This window comes from Neopsephotus bourkii, unplaced genomic scaffold (genome assembly GCF_033783945.1).
Source record: "Neopsephotus bourkii isolate Nb327-2 ecotype Australia unplaced genomic scaffold, CSIRO-AGI_Nbou_v1 NB_998, whole genome shotgun sequence".
Taxonomy (NCBI): domain Eukaryota; kingdom Metazoa; phylum Chordata; class Aves; order Psittaciformes; family Psittacidae; genus Neopsephotus; species Neopsephotus bourkii.
In genome coordinates this window covers 2,979,527-3,005,012 of record NW_026901490.1, presented here as the reverse complement: position 1 = coordinate 3,005,012, position 25,486 = coordinate 2,979,527, and the positions used below count along the sequence as shown (strand labels likewise).

Genomic DNA, 25,486 nt, shown 5'->3' with positions numbered 1-25,486 from the left:
ATCACCACCCAGAATTCAGTAACTATTTCAGCTTGAAACAGCAGTGTTATGGCTCCTGATTTTTATGTTTATTTCCCCAAACTCTCTGAATTACCATGCAGCAATACCACTACTTCACTAGCAAATCATGCAGACAGACAAACAGAAAGGGACCAACTGGAGGATGACACAGGACAATTCAGGGTATCCTTTCAGTAAACACCTGGAACCACAATGAAAAAAAAACCCTACCATACAAAACCCCTATGCATATAAACTGCTAATACATTGTCCCTGATAGCTGGACACTTCCCTGTCTTTGTGCAGGCTGCATGAAGATGGTGACTTACTATCCAAGGAATTATTTCCATATGTTGGTACTTTTGAAGGGTTGTGGATTATTTACTGGAAAATACATGGTGCTTTTATTACAAAGATACATTTACGCCTTACAAGCTTTAATTATGTTTTAAAACCATACTTTGAGGTATTTTAGACTGAAGATTCATGGTGTGGGGTAAGATAATTTACTTTAAGCTGTATCATCAATCAGTGCCACTCTGGACTAACACTTTACAGTCCAGACTCCTCTTTTCTAATACTTCTTTAACCAACAGCACAGGCAGGTTACATGGTTCCCAATTCCTAGGCAGAAGTGTGAAATGTAATTTACACCTCTTCTGTGCAACTGCCAAGAGACATTTGTATCTGAGAAACTCAGCTCAAGAAAACAATGCAAAAAGATCCATGCATCTTTTTTGATAAGGTTTTACAAAATGTTTGGTGAAACACAAAGAGCCTGAAACAACAAAATCATTATTTACCTTTTGGCTTTCACCACTGCAGTGTTCTCAAGGAGGCAATGGATCTCATTTTGCTTTCAGGAAGCCTAAACCCTGGGAATACCTACACTAGAGTAGACTTAAAACTGTACAGAGAATCTGCCCCTAATATGCTTCATGAATAGGGAAATTATTTTTGGACTGTATGCTGCTCTGGTGGAATTCCACAACCTGAGTAGGATTTGCTGGCATTTCAAGTCTCCACTGGCAAAGTGCAGAGTGAAGCAATTCATCCAATGTCAAAAATCAAGACTGCATTTCTGAAAATTCTCCAAGATGGAAACTAATCTGTCTTTTGTAGCAAAGTTCAACATTACAGTTTAACAGACAATAAAGCGAATGCCATGTAGAAGAACATACTATAATCTGAATCCATCAAAACTCCAACTACTTTTACGTAGTGTTAAAAAGATCTGACAGAAGCCCTGAAAAATCCGGTGTTGTTTTGTAGCCCATACTCAGGTACCTGATCACTCCACAGCCAGTGCAGTACTGTTTTAATTCAGAGCATGGTCTTGTGTGTACATTAGCCGAGTAAAATATTTTGGACTATGGACTTCTTTCATCACATCCCTTGGCAGACTGCATTCATAATCTCGTACTTGCAAGCATGTGTGCGAGTGAAGCAAACTTCCCCCATGCACCCAAGATAACATCCCCATCAAAGACCTTCACTACAATCAAAACCATGTTAGACTGGGTCCTTCCCTGAAGGTTTGATTGTCTAACATACAATATAGCAATCTGGAAAAATGGAAAAACATACAATATAGCAATCTGAAATGGAGAACGAAAATACCCAATGGATAGAGTCAGACACACAGCCACCCCTACAGCTCACTAAATAAGGAAACCAACTTCTTGGATAAAGGTTGGCACATGGAAGCTAAATAAAGTATCAGTGCTGAGAGTGATTTGTTGTGCAAGGAAATTAAAAAGAAAGGGGTAACAAACACATTCTTTATGTCATCTGGGAAATAAGCATACACTTCATTAAGCTTTCTAGGTTAAGGTAGCCAATATTTAGCATACTGAGGAAGATAGAATAGTCTTCATTGAAAGTGAACTTCATTGAAAATGAACTTTAAAAATTGGAATATTTGAGTATGAAGGTATCCTGTAGGGACAGACTGGTTCTCTGCCCCTTCTGTCATCATGGGGCACAGGCATTTATTTCAGTGCTCTCTTCCCTGACCCATCTCTTGTAGTACAGAAGAAATCATTATAGACGAGAGGTACCAAGTTTCTCCTAGTATATGTCAGCTTCAGCTTTCTTCTGCCAATCTTTCCTCCAGGACAGCGTTTAGCAGAATACTGTACCTCAGGCTACAAGAACTGAAAACAGGAAATTGCTAATCATGTGTAATTGACAGGACATCAGAGGTTGCCAAAAGCAAATGTTATCTGCCAAATGTGTAACTTTATTCACTTCAACTCTCTTATCCCAGGAATAAGTTTGATACCATTTGCCTAACATCTTCTGTTTTACTGCTCAAGGACGATTTTAAAGCTCTTAAATGCCAGACTCTGTAGTCTTAACAAACTGCAAATCAAGGATGCATCCAAGCCATTTACGCTAAACAAGAATTTAAGGTGGGGGGAGAGAAGTGTATCTTAATAAACCTATCACACTCATACCTTGTCTAAAGACATTTAATAAAAATAACCCAATCTTCCAAGTTATTATTTGTGTAAGTAGAAAACTGGCTAGAGAGTCTTCAATTTGGCGATGCTGGAATTGCTTGACAACAAACTAAGGCATGCTGCTAAATCAAAATGAGAACTAGGGAGAAAGAAGTATAAAGTATTTCATAAAAGCAAGTTTTCTTTCCAATTCTATTTCCTTGCTTTAACAATTTAACACTGAAACACTGGGGGAGGGAGGAGTGGTAGGGGAAAAAATCTTCTTTAATAGAAGTTGAGGATGCCATTCCCCCCAAAATCCCAGCAACTGGAATGGAAAATTTCAACCCTACTGAAAATATCTTTTCCCAATTTCCACTTTGATACAAAATCGTCATCAAAAATAGCTTTATGAAACATTCTACTGTCCATGATTCATCATTTTCTGATGTAAAAAGTTAGGCTGGAAGCTGACTTGTCTACAGCAGTACAAACAGAACATTATAGGTATCAAGTTTCATATACAATAAAAACAACCAAAGAAAACAGCATGCTCCATTTGATCCTATTTGCAGGATTTCTGTCTTTTATTAAGGCAATTCTGTATCATTTTTTTTGTCTTGATTCCTGTAAATATATTTTCCATATAGACAATCCACTTGAATTAGCTTAAAAGGCAAATTTCATCAGGGTACTATTTTAGAACTCTAGAGGTACAATATTAGTAGAACTCTTGAGGGAATTGCTTCTCCTACAACCAGATTTAAAATGTATGTATCTAGTCTAGATTTCATATGCTTTGAGACACAGATTAATAAAGATTTCCAAACCAGAGAGACACTGATCTCACCCTTGGAAAGCCTGCTTTTTAAGAAGCACTCAGCAAAATCCACGCACATATCTTCCCAAACATCTTTACCACAGTACTGTCTGCTCTAAGGAACCACCCACAAATCCAGTGCCGCAAATTCTCCTTAAGTACACCACTTTCCAGATAACCTGGGCGAGCAGTATCAAAAACAGAAGGCTGAAAAGAGCTGAGAGCCCTGGTTTCTACCCAAACCCTTTCTGTGAGCACTGTTTACAGATGTCTATAGTGGTAACCTCCAGTTTGAGCAACGTACTTATATTTGTGTGCAATTTCCAAATTATACAGCAACAGGCAAAGAACTACTCATGAACTTGAAGCTATGTATAATATCACTGAGGAGCTTCTTGAATTAAATCAAGATTTCCAGTATAAACCCTTTGATGCAGCATTGTTTCAGAAGCAGCAGCAGCAGCAATGCACTACACATATTCCCTTCTTACTGGTCCTTCCTGAAGAGGAAGTAGTTCCAAGTTCAGAATGACCTCACCACTTAAGAAGGTATTGCTACTTAAAATGCTCACAGTGACTTGAATCTCAGGAAGTCAAAACATACTGCAAAGCCACCAAGACCGATCTCCATTTTATTCATGGCAAAACACAGTGGTTTGGCAATACTAAACGACATGCCCATGACACGACACTCTGTAAGAATCGGGAATGCTACACTGGAGTAACAGCTGGTAAGATTTACTTTCAAGACATTGGTAAGAACTGAAGTACTGAAAATCTGAACACTTGTACAAAACTAACCCACAGGCTTCACTGAGTTAGTGGCTATGACTTCTGAACTGAGCTTTACCATTTATTCACCACCTTCCTTTCCTCTGTCCCCTCTTGTGAATTGGATTCCCAGCAGGGAAAAGAGGCCCAGAAATCTGACGCAACTTGCTGAAGATGGTCTAGCCAGGCCCCAGTGTCCTGCAGGACAACATACAGTTTTTAATACAAGCTACATATTTTGGAATTAATATTCACGTACTGGCTACTAATAAAATCCAAAGTATTTGTAACTTGTGACAGCTGCTACTGAAGAAAGCAGTTGTCTGAGTTGCAGTTTCTTTTTAAACATAATCAAAACTTGATTGAAATACAATGACTTCCATGCACCAAAGCAAATAAAAGGATTAAAACTATGTCCCTACATGTCCTTTCTGAGCACATCACAGTATCTTTCATGCTTTATTCTTGGTGCCAGCTGGACTGTATGTTTCAGTACAGCCTTGCACAGAACAGGCAATTTCAACTTCCGCCTTTAGTCACAATCTAGAAATACTTGGTCTGCAAGAATACTATAAAGTGTTAATACTTTAGGAACTGACTTCTGATGTCAACACCCCAACTATAAACACATTATTTCCAACCTTTAGTGACAATGCTAACAATCAACTTCATAAGCCTGTGAACTAAAACCCTCACAAACACAAAATAATCCGAGTGACAGTTTTACTCTTTTATTTCTGCATGAAAACTAAAGCACAGTGTGACTGGGGTAAAACAGTAAGCAATGTTTGTAACAGCTCAGACAGCATTTCAAGATTTCATATCAAAGCAAAAGCTGATTTTAGGATTAATGTGTGGTTAGCAGTGTTTCACACACAGGTAAGGAATTTTAAATGGTCATTTAAAACGTAAAGCTAATTAATCAAACTGTTACAAAGCAGGAATAGTTTATTGTGGATTTTCTAATGCCACTGAGATGGGATTCCCTTCTGACAGTCTATATTAAAGGAATAAATTTTAATAAGAATTTAATAATGGCTGTAGATAGCTTCATCCTAAAGATGCTTTTAGCACCCACACTGCCTAGATGAGCAGAGATTTTTATCCTGCTCAGAAGTTAGCCTTTAATCCAAGAAGATGCCTTCAAAGTCAAAAGCTAACACATGTAACTGTCCACACAAACATGAATCCAGGCTGCCACAATCTACTTTGGAGGTATTCACATTTTACAATGATGGCTAAGCGTCTGTAAGACAGGCGAAGGCCTTAATATACTGGAGTTCTAAACTTTCTGACTTGTCAAGTTGTTACACTGTGAAATGAAACTCGGGTTCTGCCTCCATGTGAGCATCTCTGTTATGGAAGTAACTGGCACATTCTGAGTCAGATTCTCAGACCAAACAGTGGTTTTCAGTCAGGTATTAACACCTGTATCCAAGTTGTTAACTGTGACCCTCCCTCTTCAAATCTTGTCTTCAGAAGACGGGGCATTCTGCAGCCCTGATGGCTTGAGCACATGCTTAACACCACAGTCTGATACAAAAACCAGAACTCTCAGTCTTCAAGGGATCAAACAGTACCAGCATGCTTACTGCCCTGATCTTTCACAGCTTGACTTACAGATCGCTGTAGTCACTAACAGAACAGAGAACGAATGCTGAGCTTCTAAATGATGCTCAGCACTGCGATGAAATCTTTACAGCTCAACTGCCTTTTATTTGAAAACTAATTTAAAATGTGATTTTTCATGCAATTTTTTCTTAATGTGTGGTAGTAATTAACTTGCTTTAAGTTGCCTAACGTTCTCCCAACATGGTAAATAATAAGTGCTACCCAACTGCAATGCACGTAACAGGCTGATTAACTTCCTTGGGTATCTGTTCACTCACACAGTAAAACATTTCTCCTCTACAATTCAGAGGACTTCTGAGGTTACGATAAAAACTTTTGCCCTTTCCTCCTGCACCAGCCAGTTCTACTCTGAGTTTGGAAGGATTCATGAACTTCTGAACAGACCCTGCATTTCAGTTTAAAGGCACGGAGGAAGGCCTTGTTACTTGTGGACATCAAGGAGGGAACAATGCAAGTGAGAACCCATCTTTCTGCTTTCACCCCCCTCTCACTCCTGACGTCCTGACACAACAGCCCACTGGGAAGGTGACGTGGGGAGAGAGTTATGCCAAACTTGTAGGTGCTATAATTTCCTTCCTTAGAGTGACCTCTACAAACTAAAATAGCAATAAAACATCTGCCAACCTTCAAGCTATGGTCTCTATGAAACAACAGTGCTCAAGTCTCCAAATCACTTCCATGTAAACACCTGCAATGCTGGCAAACGTGCACGTGATAAAAACCTATAGTGTATTTAGTACATGCAGATTACTATGAATCTCCTTTCTTTCTTGTCTGCAGTCTTCTGCCCTCCAATTACTCCAGGAGTATAGATTATCCTTGTGTTTTCCCTATGCTTTTCTGTGCACCTACTGCTTTGCATCTCCTTCCCTCTCTCACATACCTTTTACCCCTGCATTCTCATTCTACTCCAACTTTCCCCCCATTTCTCTGCCTCACAAACCTGGTTTCTTTTTATTTCTGATCCTTTGAAGATCTCTCACTTTATTCTTCCCACTAAGCCTTACAATAACCTCCTCTCCCTAGTAAAATCTTTCCCTTTATCTACCTACACATTGTGGGACTGCTCACCCTTTTACCGCACAAGAGTCCCTGAAGTCTGTTTAGGAAAGGAAGACAAGGAGCACTCTTCTCTCTTTCCAGGATAGGCAGTTTCTTGGTACATTATGCTCCCCTCAAGAGGAGCTTCTCAAGAGGCATTTCTCTGGCAGGGTCACAAAGCAGGCTCACAATAGCTTTCTCTGGCTGCACAGGAACTGCGTTGATGGTAATTGACTCTCTTCTCCAGGCAGAGTACCAAATTGCAAAGCTAATCAAGGCTTCCCTGGAATTTGGATTTGGTTGCCTGAGCTAGAACAATAGTGGTGATGTTAAACAGGTTTGATAATGGCTCCTATTTTAACTTCTGCCTTTATTTTTTAGAGCTGCCTGTCACTTGGCATTACTGCGCTTGCTGACCAGCAATACGTTTGTCTTCCTGTACTCCCTGCGTTTCTGCAGCTGTAGTCCTCTACAGATTCCTCCAATACCTTCACTGCAAGCTCTGTGGGGCAGGATGATTCCTGCACTATTTACACAGCCCAGTACAGTGGAGGCCAAGGCCGCTTCAATGCTCTAATACACAGCATCAAAACCTTGGGTCTGATCACAGAACAAGGGTGACAGTATTGGCAGGAAATGAGACCTTTCCTTGCTGCCTGGAGCCTGCCTACTGCCTTGCATCAGGCAGAGCAAAAAAGCAAAATGGGCAGGATGTGTGCAAGGAAGGAGTTGAAACAGTGCCCAAGTGAATGGAAAGTATCCAGATGGCTGTGGTAACTCACACGATGGGAGTCAAATCAAAACAAAATGAAAACAAAACCATATGCCATGTACCCTTTCTCTCCCTGCATTTCTCCTGGCTGTTGCCCCAGGTCTATCAGTGCAGATAATAGTATGTTTACTCAATTATGTGTATGGCATGAATAACAATAACCCCTCTTTTACATCAGAGATCATGGATTACTATTATTCATGTAACAAAGAATGTAATATATAACACAAAATTATACTGATGTTAAGGGTCAAGGAAGTGTTAAGGGTCTACAAGGGAAGTTATACTTCTTCATTGAATCTTTCTTTTGATCTGGTATGCTGTATACTTATAAAAGAGAATATTCACTTTACATGTCTATGTTGCTATATGCTATAGAAATATCTACTCACAACCTGCTTGTATCTCAGGGGGAGTATTCAAAAGCATCATGGCAGTGGCAGCATCAATGTCAGGATCTGGAAAAATCAACCAATAAATACATTATTTACAACTGGGCCAATCTTCTTGCCCCCATTGCTAAACTACAGGCTCAACCAAATCTCTGCAGTGAAGAGATATGAGTTCATTATTCAGAGGGCTCCTTAATCACATGTTGAATTTACCCCCAAACTTGCATGTGATCCCATTGCGACTATTAAGTAGAGCACAGTGATGAATGTCACCAAATTATACTCATGTGTGCATGATACCTTTACTCTTAGCCTCATGAATTCACTCTTTAACTCTGTGGAGAGTATTTAGATTGCATTACAAAGGATCTGTGAAATCACAATTTAGAAGGAACACAGAGGGATGAGCTGACAGTAGAGTGGGAAAGCATATGGAACACCTACACCTGAGCCGGTGTAGAAGACAACAATCATTTTGATTTGTCGACAGGGATTTCAGCGATGTTTGAGAAAGTGTTCGAAGCCAAACTGCTACAGTTAAGGGGAAATTAAAAAAAGAAACTAGGATTCCACTGAAGCACCAACTTATTTGCATCCTTATCCATTGTCACTTAAATATAAGCAAAAATCATCAGCTGGCTGCTGCTATTCTTAAATGGGTTTCCGAATCCATCATGAACAGTCAGTTGACAGATGGTAAGTTACAGGGACAGAACAAAATATGATTCTTTTATAACTATATTCACTTGCTTCACACACAGCAGCTCAGCTCCTATGGAAATGTAGGTAGCTATGACAACAGTAAACAACCCACAACGGCCACTGAATAAGCTGAAAAGAACATCTGCCCCAGCAAAGCGTCCCAGCTGCCCTGAGGCGCAACTTGCTAATCGCGCAGTGATGCCGTGTGACAGAAAAAGCCGCCTATGCCATGTACAAATAAATGAAGTGTGCAATTGAAGCAGACATAAAAACGCACACCCTGGCCGACTGCTGCCTCTGTGCCACTAAACTGAATGAGTAATGAGTATGCATTTGTTGTTCGGGAGGTGGCTTTTTTCAGCTTGCCAGTATTTATAGTAAATTACATACCAAAAAATTCGATTCACTACTAACAGCTTCACAGCACTTTATTTTAGCTATTATGTCACAAAATTACTTTTCGCTGTTAAAAATATACGTATATTGTACCTTTATATATTTCAAATCTATTTCCAGTAATGTGATGTGGTATAGAGCCCATCAATTTACTAGCAATACAATAGAGAAGATTTTAGTATCTGCTTAAGTGAATCAGAAATTTACTCCACTGGTTAAGAAAAGAAAGGGATTTTTTATTAGTTTAAGTATGTACTACTTTTCTGTGAATAGATGGAAACACACTTCTAATGGCTACTCATATTTAACTGCCAAAACAGTAAATAAAGCAACAGTGCAGAGGGTGTAAACTAAAGAGCTGAAGCAACAGCAGACGAAATAAGTATAAAAGGTACCCACATACAGGAAGGCAGGTGCTTAACTGTTTCCTGGACAGGCCAGCATATCCTCTTTCAAAAGTCACCCGCAGACTACTACAAAAAGCAGCTTTACCAACTTACATTCATCTTCAAATCCTTAGAGCAGTCTTCCAGTACCTAAAAGGGGGCTACAAGAAAGCTGGAGAGGGACTTTTTACAAGGGCATGTAGCAACAGGACAAGGGGGAATGGCTTCAAATTGCAACAGGGTAGGTTCAAATTAGGTATTAGGAAGAAAGTTTTCACACGATTGGTGAGGCACTGGAACAGGTCACATAGAGAAGTTGTGAATGCCCCATCCCTGGCAATGTTCAAGCTCTAGTGGAAGGTGTTTCTGCCTATGGCAGGGGGTTGGAACTAGATGATCTGTGAGGTCCCTTCCAACCCTAACCATTATATGATTCTATGACATGATTATTGAAGATACATCAAAGGCAGTATTCCTGTTGCAAGCATCTATGCTGAAAGTGCCACTTCCAAACAGCTTTACTCCAGAACACATCATGTTGCAGGACTGGGTCCACATATTACACAGCAGGAGTTTCCCCGTAGTCAAACTGAAGAGGGATATTGTATCTAACATTGAAAAGCAAGACAAAAAGCAAAGAAGCCTGAGAAATAAAGCCAAACCAAACCAGAATTCTTCCATCTCTTTCATACTCTAAAATCAGAAGATTGTTAGCAGATGAATTTACTGTATCATAATTCATGCAGCCAACTTCAGCATTTGTTTATCAGCTGTTCCTGGATTTAGTTTTCTTGTTTTACTTTAAATATGGTCCCACCACTGGGTAGCACTGTAGCATGTTAATTTTGCTCTTTAAAGAACAAAAGGACACAACCAGAAAAGCATGCTTCCTGCTGACTGGGCTTTGTTTGTGTAAAAAACCCTGTGCTTTGAGATAAAATCAATGCAACCAGTTTATCTCAAAAGGTGCAGTCTCAGCCTTCTGATCACTAATGGTACTACCATGTTTCTGTGATGACTTCACAATACAAACACCAGCTCTTTACACACAGGATTGTATCCACAGCTGCAGTTTCCAAAGCACAACCATGATTCAAAGCCCATTCACACCTGCTATGGTGTCTGTTTCTATTGGTGTATTCCTGAAGAAATCAGACAGCTATTCCAGAATGCCTTGGCAGAGGTAAGAGGGCTTGGAGACGCACACCCAGGGTGGTGTCAGTAGGATCCAGGACAATGTGCTTTGGGTTGTCCCTCTGCAGGGAGAAAAGAAAAAGGAGGGACTAGGTTCACAAGAAAGACAAGGCTGAGGGCCAGCAGCCAGAGTCCACAGGAAGAGATGTAATGTTTGAGGGAAGACAAAGGCCAGTTCATCCTTGCACAGTGTTTACAATTTGGAGGTGTTCTCCTAAGAAGGACGTCAAGAAGAAGAAGTAGTCATGAGGAGCAGCACTGAAGAGCGCCTTTGCTTGGACTGGCATTTCCTGCTTAAGAGTCCTGGTACCCACCAGTGCCCCAGTGCTGACAGCCATTTCCACACAGCTGGTGCTTTTTTTAACTCTCTTCCATGTGTATCCTCTCACTTCCAGCAACAAGGGCTGACCTTGCATGGATCCAGACTGGTAATTGAATCCTCTCCCTTCTATCTGCCTCTCTGTGCTCATGAAGCAGTGAATTTCATAACTAAGAATTCTGCCCTACCCGAAGCCTGCAATCAACACTGAGGCTCCTGAAGTTATTAACAGGGGTGGTTCGTGAAAAATGATTGCAGGAATTTCCTTTCCCTAGGAAACCAGGTTAAAAATCTTCATGCCTACACACAAAGTTTCAGAATTTAAAAAATTAAGTTTTTAAATGAAGGCATTCTGGTTTCTTTTTGCTAATTAAAGTGGTGAATTGACTGCATACACAAACTGTATGATCATTTTTTTGCTAGTTGAAAGCATTAGACACACAGCTTTGTCAGTGAAAGACAAAAGTAAGGAACAACAAAGAAAATGAAGGATTTTGAGAGTTGTATGAAGAAGAAAGAGTATGTCAAAGCCTCAAACAGGCAACATTGGAGAGTGACAAAAAAGCAGTGACAAAAATTGCCAGCAGGCGCAGCCCTAACAGATGACTGCTGTCTATACGCTTGGTGCTTTATGCTACAATCTGAAGTTTCAGTGCTTGGTCCCTCATCCATGAAGTATCCTTCACATGGTGTCAGAAAAGGCCTGGAAGCAACCGTAAGCACTTACAAGAGCTCCTAAGGCATGAAAGCATACATCCCAATGCAGTTCAAAGCCGACAAGAGGGAAGAACTTCACCACAGCTGCAGCACCTCCCCTTGCAGTGTGAGCCTGTGATATTTGCCAGCATTGCTTTCAAAGACAAAACTTCTTTTGATGAAGATGATACCAACAAAGGGTAAGTCACAAACCTCATGGCACGTCTGTTCACTGCATTTTAGATTCAAGCCCCTATTCAGCACAGTGTTCAAAAGCGAACAGCAAACTGGTAAACAGCATCTAGCTTTTTCACTGAGGAACTAACCTACAATTTATCACTCTGTGGAATTACAATCTAGCGCATATTGTCAAGACATGCATAGAGCCAAACTTCACTCAGCACATTACCTGTAGATCAGAATCTGCCTGGCACAGACATGAAGAGGCAAAATAGTAGGCATGAAGTATTTTGGCATGAGATAACATATAAACATTCAGCAATGCGGAGGGTAACCCTCAGGTAGCAGACTGTTTACTCTAGAATTGACAAAAATACTTAAACCAAAACAAGTATGTGAGAAAGCCGGATGTGACAGCAGTTGTATTACTCTGATCTCTGATCTGAGTTCATTTCAGAGAGAGACGAAGTGTCTTAAAATCATTGGTATTATTTTGATATTTGATTTCAAGCTTCGATCTGATTTCACTGAATGCTTCAAATCCATTCCCATCCAACTGAATGGTAATAAAAATTAGGATAACAGAGTACCTCTTTATTTTGCTAGAGGGTATTTATTTTTACTGCTATACTGTAAGGTTTTAAAGAAAATAGCTTTTGAAGCAGTTCAAAGCAACCATGGGTTAGATTTTCCAGCACAGATGCCTAGAGAAAGGCACTTAAGATGCACATCGAGGTACTACTAAAATGTTACTGCCAACTGATGAAAAAAAATAGTTAGTAAATAAACTGCACCATCTGTACACTACAACCATTGCCATGTTACCTCATCAGGAGGGAATTTATAAGATCTTCTCCAATTTAAAGTTACTACATCTAAAATACAACTATTTTTGTAAAGGATTTAGTTTCACGTCACCATTCAGTATGTCAGTTTTTGGCTCATTCCGCACCAGCACCAACCACTGGTTTGTTTTCCACTTTAATGCTCTACTGTGACTTGAATGCACAGAACTTACTTCCACTGTTCTCAGAAGTCCATTTTACTCGTTTTCTACAAGATTCCTGCCTCAATTCCTAGCACAGCTGACTCCTACTCATTGTTTTGTGATCTGATTTTTTGATGTTTCCAATTTTCAGCAGTAGGATAATATTGCAAAAGCAGCACTATGCCTCCCACCTTTTACCTTTGGGTTTACTAAACTGCAACACAGCAAACAGCAGCTTTAACTTCTTAACATCTCTGTTAATACATGTGCCTTTTCCCCTCCTACATCATGATGGTTAACCTTGGTATGAGTCAGGTTAGGTCAAAGACACAGAGAATAATTAATACAGAGAAGGTTCCCCCTTCCCTCTACCCCCCCCCCCTTTTGTTTTCTATTTTTAATTTATTTTGACTGATGACAGAATAAGAACATGACTGTTAAAACAAAACTGCAATGCACAAGACAGAAGAAATACCTGAAGATAACTGTAAGTACTGTAACTCTGTCAAACTCCTTGGTGTAGGATGCCCCCGAGTCCACTTCTGAAGTATTTAAATAAGGTTGAGAAGAGCTCTTAAAATCAACAGAATACTTGTGGAAGTGTACAGTAAATCAGTAGGATTCAGAACCAAGATCTTGGGAAGGAAAGAGAAGTTACATTCACACCTCAACAACAGTGCATGAAAGACCAAGCATCAGAATTCTGGAAGCTATATAATAGAGGCCAGGAGAAAGCAATTTCACTAGCAATACAAAACTGGTCTGGCAGTCACAGTGGTTCTCCCACTTCTTTGAAAGTATCTAGTATGAGACACAGAAGAAGAAAGGTACGGGTCTGAACAAACCAGTCAGTTTTCCTGGTTTTGAAGTTCATTCCCGGCACTGCCAAATAAACCATGGCACAAATTATTCTGAGGTCTTATTTACAAAAACACAGAACATTTGTAACAGAAGCCCTCTTCCTGCTCCTCTATTTTGCATTGTCATAATGTACAATTTCCATTCTCTAACAATACCATTTTATCAGCTGAAAAACTGTATAAGCAAACAGCTACAACTTGTATTCTTGTTTAAATATTACCTCTAATAAAAAGAATGGTAGGAGAAAGAGTTAACAGAAGGTCATGCACGAACTTGAAGAGGTTCATCTATCATTTGGGAAGTTGTACGAAACCAAAATGCATAATCCTAACTTTTCATCTCAGTAGTAAAGATTAAGATCAATTAACTGCTAAAATAAAGACTTACAACATTGATATGTATTTTACCAGTGTATGATAAAAATCTTGTAAAAGACAGCCGACTAAAGAAGTGAGATATCCATCTTATACATAAAAATGGCATATTATAATACATTCTCTGCTTAAAAACAGGACAGAGATGTTTGCTTTGGTTTTGTTCCTTTATTTTTAAAGTATTTTTTCAATTGGTGTATGCTACTGGTGAGCTTAATTTTCAGTGCTGAAGGATGTGAGAATAAAATTTACCCATCACAAAGGTGACAGTAAAGTCCTTTCTGATTCCATCCAGCCTATGCAACTTGTAGTACTGAACAGAAAACACCAGCTAGAGAAAGCACTAGTCAGTGAGCCTAGCAGAGGAGAAGAGAGAAACCATTTTCTGTTCCATCATGTACTCATCTAATTTGTCATCAGGAATTTCAACTGTCTTCTTAGCTGATTGCTGCAACTCAGATTCTACAGTGGAAGCGAGGATTATGAGGGCTGTAATTCCTTGCAGTTTTACAGGTTGCACACAGTTTTGGTTTTTGACCAAATGATACGCATACACACAAACACACATGCTCTTCGTCTCCAGTAATGCAGATCTGTGTTATCTCTAACTGGGACACCAAGGTCATCATTGCTCAAGCCTCCACAGTGTCCCTGCTGATAACAATAGGTTTTTCTTCCAGCAAAGTGGCAGGAGGAAGACCTCTACGAAACTCCATCCAGTTAAGACCAAATAAACTATATCTTATTGTCCCATACAACTGTTAGTTGTTAAATAAGGTTAAGAAGAACTCTTACTTGTTGTAAGTGCTCGTTTCCTTCTCATGCTATTTCAAAATACATTTGTTCCCACTAGACCTTGGGAATAGAGTATGTCATTCAGTCCTGCAAGTGCCAGATGTTCCAACCGGAAAAAGGCTGATGCAGCTCGCATGGTCTGAGTGACCCTAGGGGAAATGTATACAGCCATCCCCTACTCTCTCAGACACTGCCCACTGGTTCTGAAGGAAAAGGTGGCTTTTTAGGTACTCTTACTGCAAGGTGAGTCTTCAGGAGGGCTTCACCCAAACATCCCAACTACTGGAACCACTATGGCACAAGCTGCTGCACGAACACAGCAAGGGAAGAAGGCCTGGGGAGGCAAACATAAATTCTACACCACTTTCAAGATCCAGAAAACAAAGGGGGAAATGTAAGATAAACATGAAAAGAACAATGACAAAGTATTTCAGGGATTTGAAGAAAAAAAATGCTACTAATGATAAGAAAAGGGGTCAGGCATGTGACATCACCAGTGAAAGGCCCGTATATAATCTAACTAGGGAGCCAAAACAGAGTCTGAAGCCAAAAACAAGAGCGGAAAAGGTGAACAAAAACCTAGCAGCTAAAGTAGCTGTGTGCTAATAATGCAGGCAGACTGACATAATAAAAGAGGAACTGAAGGCACCAGTGTTATTACAGGAAAATTCACAAACAGGGTGGAACAGCAATTATTATTGAAATGGGCGTCAAAAAGGTCTGTGCTTTTCAAGGAAAAGAAATACAGATTCTATATGGTAGGATACTGTCATGCAATAATGAAATACCAGACTTCGGAAACAGGAGAAAACAGGAAATGTTTGGAAACGCTGCGGAAAGATGGTCAGACTTCTAAGAGAGAGACACTGAGTCTGCTCTTGACTCCTTGCATCAGATACGGATCTGGATAGAGTTCTGTGTCATTAAAGAAATGGGAATTATGTCAACACAAGACATACACTTCACAGTACAGATTGGAGAACAAATGCTATTACCCATGGTCAGGCCAGTTACTGTGTCAGCTGACAAGTTTCTTTATCCACACTGCTGAATGAATAAGAATAGATTCTTTCCTACACTTTATCTTAAGTAATGAGGATGACTTTGGAACAGGGAACCACAAAGTGATTCAGTTTAGATTAAATGGGAAGAATAATGGCAAACCTAATTTTGCTTAAGATCTATGATTTCCAAAGAACAAATTCTGATGAACTAAATTGCTCCCGTGGAACCTCTGGGAAACAGACCAGGCTGAGGAGCTCCAAGCCTCAGCCTGGGGGAGGCTGCAGTGTCTGCAGGTCACTGCACAAAGATTTTGCTCCAAATGTATCCTGAGATAAGTAGGAGAGCTCCATTCTCTGAAGCAAACAAAAAAAAAAAAGAAAAAGGAGTAAAGAAACCACAAAGCTGGGCAACTGAACTGATAAGAAACCGACTTTGGGACAGAAGAAAGAGAGCGTGGCTTGCTCAGTTAAGCAAAACAAAGGCAGAAAAGAAGTAAGACTCTATCAGATCAATAAGTGACCATGGGGTGCAGGTAGAAAAATCAAGGAAGAAGAACTCTTAGATTTAAAGACAGCTTCAGTAAACTAACGATTGGTGAAGACAGACTGGTAACCAGAATGTTTCTAGAGAAGAGAGCAATGTTGTTTTAGGAAATCTCTTCTAACAGGATCTGGAACAAAGCAAAAAGTTAGAATGTGAGCATCAGTGTTGCTGCTCACAATGTGACGCACAGAAAGCCACTCTCCAGAGCCTGCCTTCCAATTTATGCTTCTGTAGGGCAGTAAGCTCTCTGCAAAACTCAGAGGGGGAAAGAGCACAAAATCATAGTCATGAAAAAACTATGCCAGTGGACATGTTCAGAAAGGCCCATCTACACAAACCTGCAGAAGCATCAGAATCATGTCTGACACTCCAGGACAAGATCTTGCATCACTTTATGAAAAAGCCGACCTGCAAAATGTTTATGGGCAGTGGATGCACAGGACCCATACCTATCAGCATCCGGTGTGCAATGTACAGTGAGCTGCTGAACTCAGGCAGGATGCCTGAAACACAGTGGCTATCTGCACTTGGAGGAGAGCAGCGCAGAGCTGGAGCCTCATACCTGACAACGCAGTGGAGAGCTAATGCAAGTCCTCAGTTGTCACATGCAGCCAGCTTGAGCTCTGTGGCAGCAACCTTAAGCATGTAAGCAAAACTACTTTGGCAGGGGCTACTCCAGTAGCACTTAACCCATGGCACTATGAAGGAAAGCCAGTGAGCAAGCCACGGGAGACCTGGCTTAGAATCATAGAATAGTTAGGGTTGGAAAGGACCTTAAGATCATCTAGTTCCAACCCCCCTGCCATGGGCACAGACACCTCACACTAAACCATGCCACTCAAGGCTCTCTGCAACCTGGCCTTGAACACTGCCAGGGATGGAGCATTCACAACCTCCCTGGGCAACCCATTCCAGTGCCTCACCACCCTAACAGGAAAGAATTTCCTCCTTATATCCAATCTAAACTTCCTCTGTTTAAGTTTTAACCCATTACCCCTTGTCCTATCACTACAGTCCCTAACGAAGAGTCTATCCCCAGCATCCCTATAGGCCCCCTTCAGATACTGGAAGGCTGCTATGAGGTCTCCACGCAGCCTTCTCTTCTCCAGGCTGAACAGCCCCAACTTTCTCAGCCTGTCTTCATGCAGGAGGTGCTCCAGTCCCCTGATCATCCTCGTGGCCCTCCTCTGGGCTTGTTCCAACAGTTCCATGTCCTTTTTATGTTGAAGACACCAGAACTGCACACAGTACTCCAAGTGAGGTCTCACGAGAGCAGAGTAGAGGGGCAGGATCACCTCCTCGACCTGCTGGTCACGCTCCTTTTGATGCAGCCCAGGATACGGTTGGCTTTCTGGGCTGCAAGCGCACACTGCCGGCTCATGTTCATTTTCTCATCGACCAGCACCCCCAAGTCCTTCTCCACAGGGCTTCTAAGTGGTCTCAACTCTCCTAATTTACTCCCATGCCTGCACATAAACCCCTGCTCAGACTCTTGCCTTCTCTCTTCTGCTTTTTTTGCAGGACAGTGGAGCCAGTCCAGACAGAAAGTGCAGAGAGGTGCCAGCAGACAGAGCCTCGTAGATGCAGGACTGGGAGAACCAGAGGGGGAGTATGGTGGTCCATAGCTTAGGGAGGTCTGTGCACACAGGCTTCTTCGTGAGCCTAGGAACGGCTGGGAAAATTCGCTGCAAGCCCAACAGTTCTCACTGTAAAATCCTGGGTTTCAAGGCGTGGATGTATTCAGGAGAGCTAGAATTGCTACAGGAAGTATGTTACCAAACCAGCAGTATAAACACAACCAACTATCAGGTTCACAGACAGGCAGGCATGCAGTCTGCCGGGGCTCAAGTCCACACCATAACAGCTGTGGCAGGCAGCCCAGGCTTGCCCTCAAATTCCAGATTAGGTGTTCTTTTCCCCAGGAGCGACAGTGGATAAATGGAGATATGTTAAGTGCTAATTCTTGAGTAAAGTCACACCTGAGAGAACAGATCACTTCTTGTTTATAGAATTATGTCCAAGGCAGACAGGCAAATTATAAAGAAAAATCAAAGTCTGTATCATTTACTTCCCTCTTCCCAAGGTTGAGACCAGCTAACAACCATCTGCATGAATCAATCAATAAACAAATAAATCAAATTACTAGATTTGAAAATCTATTATTAAACATGCTTGAAAACCATTCTGGGGCAGCTGTTTCCCCACCACCACCAATTTTTGCAAGTGAATCCACATTATAAGACCAACAGGGCTAGACATAAACTTACCCAAACAAATGGAAGCAGACTAAAGCCTATTTTCTATCACAGCGCTTGACAATCATTATTTTGCGTTGCTGTGAGCTAGACCCAGCCTGTGCACAGAGATGCTGAAGACTCACCCAGGTCTGTGGATGGTGGCTGAGCACGCTCCACAGGGAGCGATGTTCAGCATGGCTGGAACAAGATGCTCTTCTGCTTCTCAGAAGGAAATCAATGGAGGAAGACAGCCCCAGCAATACTGCCATCATCTGACAATACAGGTTCCACTCTTCCTGCAATACCTATTTTGATTTTCAAATACAGTAAATGACAGAAAAGTAGGGATCTAGTGTTTAGGGCCTTCTGACTTTTTTTTGCTGGAGAGCTTCCAGGTGTGCTGAGGGATGAGATGCTGGCTAACAGGTAAGGCAGTGAAGGAAGTAATGGCATTTTTGAAGGATTATTATAATGAAATATGAAAACAAAGATAGCCTTTGAAGATCTTCACATTCCCACAGCAAACACCTATGCGTTAACCCCTACAGTAATAAAATTGCTTTCTAATTACAACAATCGATAGTCTGAGAATATTGCAAACGGTCCTGCTGAAAGCAACACAGCGAACATAAGCTGCCTGAACCCTAAAGAGACTTTAAGAGTGAAATTAGCTTAAACAGCACACATAATAATAGGGTTTATTTAAAACAACTGCAACAGAGCTTGTTTAGACTAAACAGTACATCCTAGTTATTAGGGGTTTTTTCTTTCTTACTTCCATACTTCACAGAAGAGATTTTGTAGAAGGGATGTTGCAAACCTGGAAAAAAACTAGCTAATGTACTTTTGCTTACATTTTTCTTGAATTCAGTTGCATATGCATCTCAGATCTTTCTGTAAACACTTCGCCAATGCAAATATTTAGTGCCTTCTGCACTACATAGCAGCAGACCTGTAAGTTAAATATTAGCTTTGCTGGAATTCTTTACTTAAACATTTTCAAAAACAGAGGAAATATGAAATGCTGTGAACCGAAATGTGGAGAGAGAAGAATTCACCCAAGTCTCTGGAGAGCGAGCACTAAGGCATGACTTTGCAGCTAAGTGGCATTTACATGCTCCTTGAACACTTCTAGCTTGACAAACTGCGATCATGTAGCTCCTTCCTACTGAAAAAGGTTGAAACAACCTTTAACCTTTTACCATTTTTTATTACATTTTAATTTAAAAAGAAGTCAAGACACAGGATACCACTTCTGCAAACCTCTAATTTGCTATGAATGATCCTGTTGAAACTCCTTGGAGTTTGAATTGCCACTAGCTGACAGGTGAGGCTATCAGAAGAGTAAGGAACGGGCAGAATACCACCAGAATTCCTTTGCAAACTCTTTCAGATCCTTAGCTGAAAGGTGTAAAGTGTATTTGCTTCACAAAACAGAGCTAGTAAGCTGAGGGGCTCTCATCCCATTCTGCTCCTGTGGTGAACAAGGATCCAAACTGACCACGTGCACAGGCTGAGCCTAGCAGAAGCTACTGGACATTAAAAAAAAAATAAAATTAAATGAAGCTTTATCCAGATAGCAGTGAGAGCTGTGGCTGTAAGCCAGGAAAGCACTTACAGGGGTATACAATCCGGAGAATGAGTAGTGGCCATGGAAGAGGATCAGTGTGCCAGCATCCTGCAGGGCTCAGCCCCACGCTGGAACAGCTGGGCAGCTTAGCTATAGCTCAGGACAGTTTTGTTAAAAATTAGTGCTTTCATTAACAGAATCACAAGTGTGTTTTGTGCCATTCTTGTGGGCATACAGCAACGCTGGAGAGGAAAACACCTTTTAAATGGTGTTAGACTTCATTTTGACTGCAGCTCCCCAGCACAGTTCTCAATCCCTGCTGGATGGGGAGGCCATGTCCCTGCTGGGGAAGAACAGCCATCCGTCACTCCAGCCAAGAAGGGGGCATGGTAAAGGCTGCCACAAAGAAAGAGAGGGTTTGTTTTTGGCAAGTAGGAAGTCTTCAATTTTGTGTTTACAACTAAACAGAAAAAATGCCCCACATTTCTTTTTGTATGCCACTATTTCAACAAATTTTAGTGAGAGCTGGTCTACTGATTTTAAGCATGAGTTTCTGTAATCCTTGCCAGTGCATCACACAGGCATCTCTCTGGCCTTTAGAGAGTTCTGCTTCATGTACACATACCACAAACAGTTCATATTAACTCTGCCAGCTCAAATTCAATTTACTAGCATGATTTGTGTATCAGATCTGTGTGTCTGTGAGAGCAAGGCACAGGCTGTCTGGGGAAACAAATCTTAATAACGTTTGGTAATCAGATCGATTACAACAGAACAAAACAGAGAGCACACATTCATCTTGCCCTTCTCCCATCTCTGCCTCTGTACACTGATCTTTAATGATCGCCTGCCCCCTCATGGGAGAGTCAAATGGACAGACAGGACAGCTATCCACTGCCGCAGAGAGGCCCTCCCGACCCATCTCACCACCCCTCATGGCCACAAGATGAAGAGTTTCTAAGCCCAGTGTCTGTGGAAGATTTCCCTCCCCACGCTGAACCTCCCTACTTTCCTTCTTCCTGTCTCCAGCAGGGGGTAGAAAAATCCCAAAGTATAAGGATGGAGGACCTCCAGAAGAGCAAATTCAAGATGGAAAAAGCTCCTATTTATTTTTCATTTTAATGTCATCATTTACAGGCAAACTGCTGTCTTTCAAGCAGTCAGGAATGGAACTGAAAACTTTATCATGATCCTCTGTCCTCCCCTAACACACACCTGACAAACCAATTTTAAAACATTCATAAACCTGATGCAGCATTTCATCTGGTATGAAAACCATGCTAACGGCATGCACTGTAGTCTTTGTAGAGCCTTTGTTATAAAAGCCACAAAGATTCTTCCACTGGGAACACACCAATGAAAATGTTCTATTTGAAGCAAAACTTTCAGTGAAATTCCAGTAGAGACCTGATAGCTCCAGGGTTCACCTTAGTGCAAAAACCAAGTGCCAGATTGCACAATGGTAACAGTTATGGAAAACAGTGTAAAGCCTTACAATGGCTAAAGGTAAGTTATTCCACTCGTTTCAGAGGAGACTAATAGTGGTAATTATGCCCCATTAAAAATCAATATTGTTGGACTTTATTTTGACTGGGAAGGGCCTGGAATTCATAAACTCCCAAATAATCTTAATGCTGGGGAAGCACTGAGCTACATCTTCCTTTATTGGGGATGAACGTAAGAAGCTCCCTTCCTTTCAGTTTCAAGGCAAAGTGTCTGGAAACACGTTTGAGGTTGGTTTTCATGTAATTACTGGGTATTTTAACACAAGTATTTGCAATGTTACAGCCAGCTTATTTATAAAGTTAGTTTTAGAAGGGGGAAAACTTCCTTTTCTACTTATGTCAGCCAGCAAGATCAAATCTGATCTGGCCCTCGATCATGATAATGCAGCACAGCTTGCTTAGGCTTTTTACTGATGGGACTGCTTTGAGATTGCTAGAAAGGATGCTGATGAGTATTAACTATGACGTCTGTCATTTTGTATCTCTGGGTAATCCTACAGCTCTATCATTATGATAGCGGAGTGCCTCTCAAGAATTTAAACACACAAATTCTCTCTTTTCTTTCAAAACTTTTAGATTAAGTAGTTTGATAAGGGGGTATGTGTACATCAAAGAAAAAGAGACATCCATGTGCATACAAGGTACTGGAGAAAAAGCACAAAAGACAGAAAACTGAAATTTGCAGCAAAACCTGTGATGACACTCTGGCCGAGTGTGTATCCTTCATGAACTCCACTTCCCATGGTCCCCAAAGCTAAAGCTACACTGCAGTGTCATTAACAAAGGAGGCCACAGCTTTTCATGGGGCAAAACTGAAGAAATATCTTGGAAAGCTTTAACTCTTTGGACAACTGTGTTGGCTATTCAGACTGGGAACTAAACACATCTTCAGAAAACCTCTATAAAACCCAGACAATTTTTTGTTTGTTTTTGTTTGTTTTGTTTTTGTTTGGTTTTGTTTGTTTTTTTTTAACGGCTGAAGAGTTCCGTCACAGCAGCAGATCTGCTTTTACTGGCAAGTCATGTAAGGGTGTATATTCCATCCAGACCAACAGAGAAAGTCTAAGTCACTGTGAAGATGGATGGAGCACGTACTCCTCAGACGCGTAGCAAAATGGTCATCCAACAGCCCTGAAAAACTGAAAGCCCCCCAGAGCAGAAGCAGCAGCAACAGTCTGCTACAGGAAGGACATTTCATGGTGCTGTCCCATCTTTTCCACCACCACACTTATCATCTATCTGTTCACAGAAATCTGAATTTGAAAACACAGACCAAGGCCCTGGTAGAAAAGACCTGCAGTACTGTCTCCCGTGTTGGCTGCTGCCATCACCTCCAAGAGATGAGAGGCACACACACAAATCTCACATTACCACAGTGCCACCAGCTGACCGAAGCTAGAGGAAGCTCACTGAACTGACCCCTCACAGATGTTCAGTCTTCTCCAAATTTGCTTGTTTACTTGTGTTCTTATCAAACCTCACCCTGCTTTACAACTATGGCTAGGGAAGAGCAGCTGACTACAACCATCTCTCAATTTCACAAGCTGGCAAAACAGTTTTCCTTTCAAGTACCCTAAGCATGCCCACAGCTATTGCCAGTTGGTGGCTTGCCCCTCCTTACCCTACAGAAGGCAATCAAAATTACACTTCCCGTCAAAACTTCTCATGATACTTAAGCATCACTCCCCTCCAATTTTCCCTTCTATTTTCCTGTTTCTCTTTGGCATCTATCAGTCCTTCCAGCAGCTTTTTCCCATTTTCCACATGGTGCCCATTGCTGTGACACCAGAGCTCCTCATCACTGGCCAGACACACCAGCACACCAAACCCAAGGCCCTCAGCAAAGCTGTGTCAGGGCTGGAGCCCCCAGTTTCGGCGGGGCCAGAAACACAACCCCTCTGGGGCAGACAGCCACTGCCAAACACTGAAATACAATGCGTTAATAAGTAGGTCAGCCCGTTCCTATAAAAGCAACCGGTTTAATGCCGACTGTGCCTGCCAGCGGGAGTAGGAAGAGACTGCAGTATTCCCGTTTCCACACATGCAGCCCCTTAGAAGCCCCACACTACTCCTCTGTGCTCAGGACAGGGCTGGAGGTGCCTGCAGCCCGGCTGGACCTTGGCCTGCAGCAACCCCACCTTTGCAGGGCTGGTCATGAGGCACCACTGAAACCCTGCACCCGAAAGCAAATTCCAAGAAAACAAACACTATCACTAGGCAATTGAAATGCAGTTAGCAGAAACAAACAAAGCGTCTGCAGCAAGGATACAGGGCTCCCCGCTTACTAACAGGTTCAACAGGTTTTGAATGCTAAGTCAGCCTGAGCTTTGTTAGTGCCTAAAAGGGAAAGATCTTGTCACCTGGGCTTTCACTGCTGTCCCTGCTTTAGAGTATTATGGAAAATAAGGCCCCCGGCCTTTTCCCTCCCTCCCTCTGGCAAGGAAGCATTTTGACCCTCGTTAAATTAGTCAAAACATGTTCGTGCTGTTCAGTAAGTGTTCCGGCACACTGTGCATGCGGGAATGCCGTTCACCTTGCACTGGTTTCAGTTGCACAACGAGGTGGAAGTTGGAGTGAAACTTGGTGCAGAGTCAGCGCTGGGGCCTTTGCCCAGCAGCAGCAGCAGCAGCAGCTCTGTGCTGCTGGCTCACCAGGCCCACTGCAGTGACCCACACAGTCCTGCGTAATCCCCCCATCAACATGGGGGCTGAACCCTACCCGTGTGGCTTCTTCATCTTGTCACAGCCCATACAGCTCTCCCGAATGAAAGGATCATCACTCGCAAAGGACACCGGTTTATTTAATAAAGGCTCTGCTATCCTCTTGTCATTTTATCAGCAGCTATTGGAATTTAATAAATACAGTGCAAAAGTCAATAAAGTTCATTTAAACATTTATTCTCCTCTAAATGAAGCAGCTCACCATGATGCCTCTGCAAATGGATCTCCATGAATCAACCCAACATGGCATTGCGTGGACTGCAAGACCACAAAACAATGCCCAAATACCATCTGTTCCTCCCATGAGCTGGTCTTGAAAGCCTTTAGCTTCTGTAAACAACTGCTGGTCCACTTTACTTTGAGATGCTGCACAATGTAGCAGAACACACAAGCTGACTATAATCAAAAGCTTCATACTCTGCTAAACCTGTTTTAAATAATGCATAAATACCAAAATAGACATACTGTATTCTTCATCAATTTTCACACAAACTCAATTCTCTGTTTGTTGCATTTTCTGTTTATAGCAGCACAGCTTTAAACCACAGAATAAACAGTACTATTTTCTTTTCCCTTTTAGCTCCAGTCCAGAAACATACACTACATTTAATTACTGTTTTGGTAGAGTCCACCTACGCAGATGGGCTGTGCCTGCATGAACCAACTGGTACCTCTGGATTCAGAGCACAGAAGAGGTTAAAAAAAAAAATGAGGGCACTTATGTCAGCCCCTCCTTCCTCTCCCCTGCATTTCATCACACTGAAAGGGTTTAAAAGTAAAAAATTCCTTCCACATCATATAATCCTGGCATCTGCTGTGCAGCGCATCAAGCTCACTCGTTCTGCTGTGTTATTCCCAAAAGTAACTGTACAGATTCGAATCTAGAACTCCATTTTCCACTCCCTGAAGTTTCCAAATACCTGTTTTTCCTATTTAGGCACATCAGAAAAAGCAGTAAACACAGCTAGTAAATACAAAGCAATCTTGTCTAAGAGCAGTTCTGACTGCATTACTTAAGAAATATAATTTCCTGAAGCTTTTTACTACCTTGTTTTATGATACACATGTTATGGCATCAATCTACCATGTTCCATCTGCTGCCCTTGTCTTCAACAGCCCACATCTCACCTGTGACATTCTGCA

The 25,486-nt window shown here is 41.6% G+C and overlaps 1 protein-coding gene across 9 annotated transcripts in view; it reads right to left on the bottom strand.

Moving 5' to 3' along the window:
- Nucleotides 1-25,486, bottom strand: part of FOXN3 (forkhead box N3) — a 218,941-nt gene that overhangs the window by 19,942 nt on the left and 173,513 nt on the right. For 5 of the 9 annotated variants that reach the window (XM_061359969.1, XM_061359970.1, XM_061359968.1 and 2 more), the window contains exon 5: nucleotides 7,873-7,938. The exons of 2 other annotated variants lie outside the window; for them this stretch is intronic. In XM_061359969.1, coding sequence (XP_061215953.1) covers nucleotides 7,873-7,938 — 66 coding nt within the window. The remainder of the gene's footprint in view (nucleotides 1-7,872; nucleotides 7,939-25,486) is intronic. 2 more of the 9 variants (XM_061359973.1, XM_061359975.1) reach the window with 1 other exon arrangement.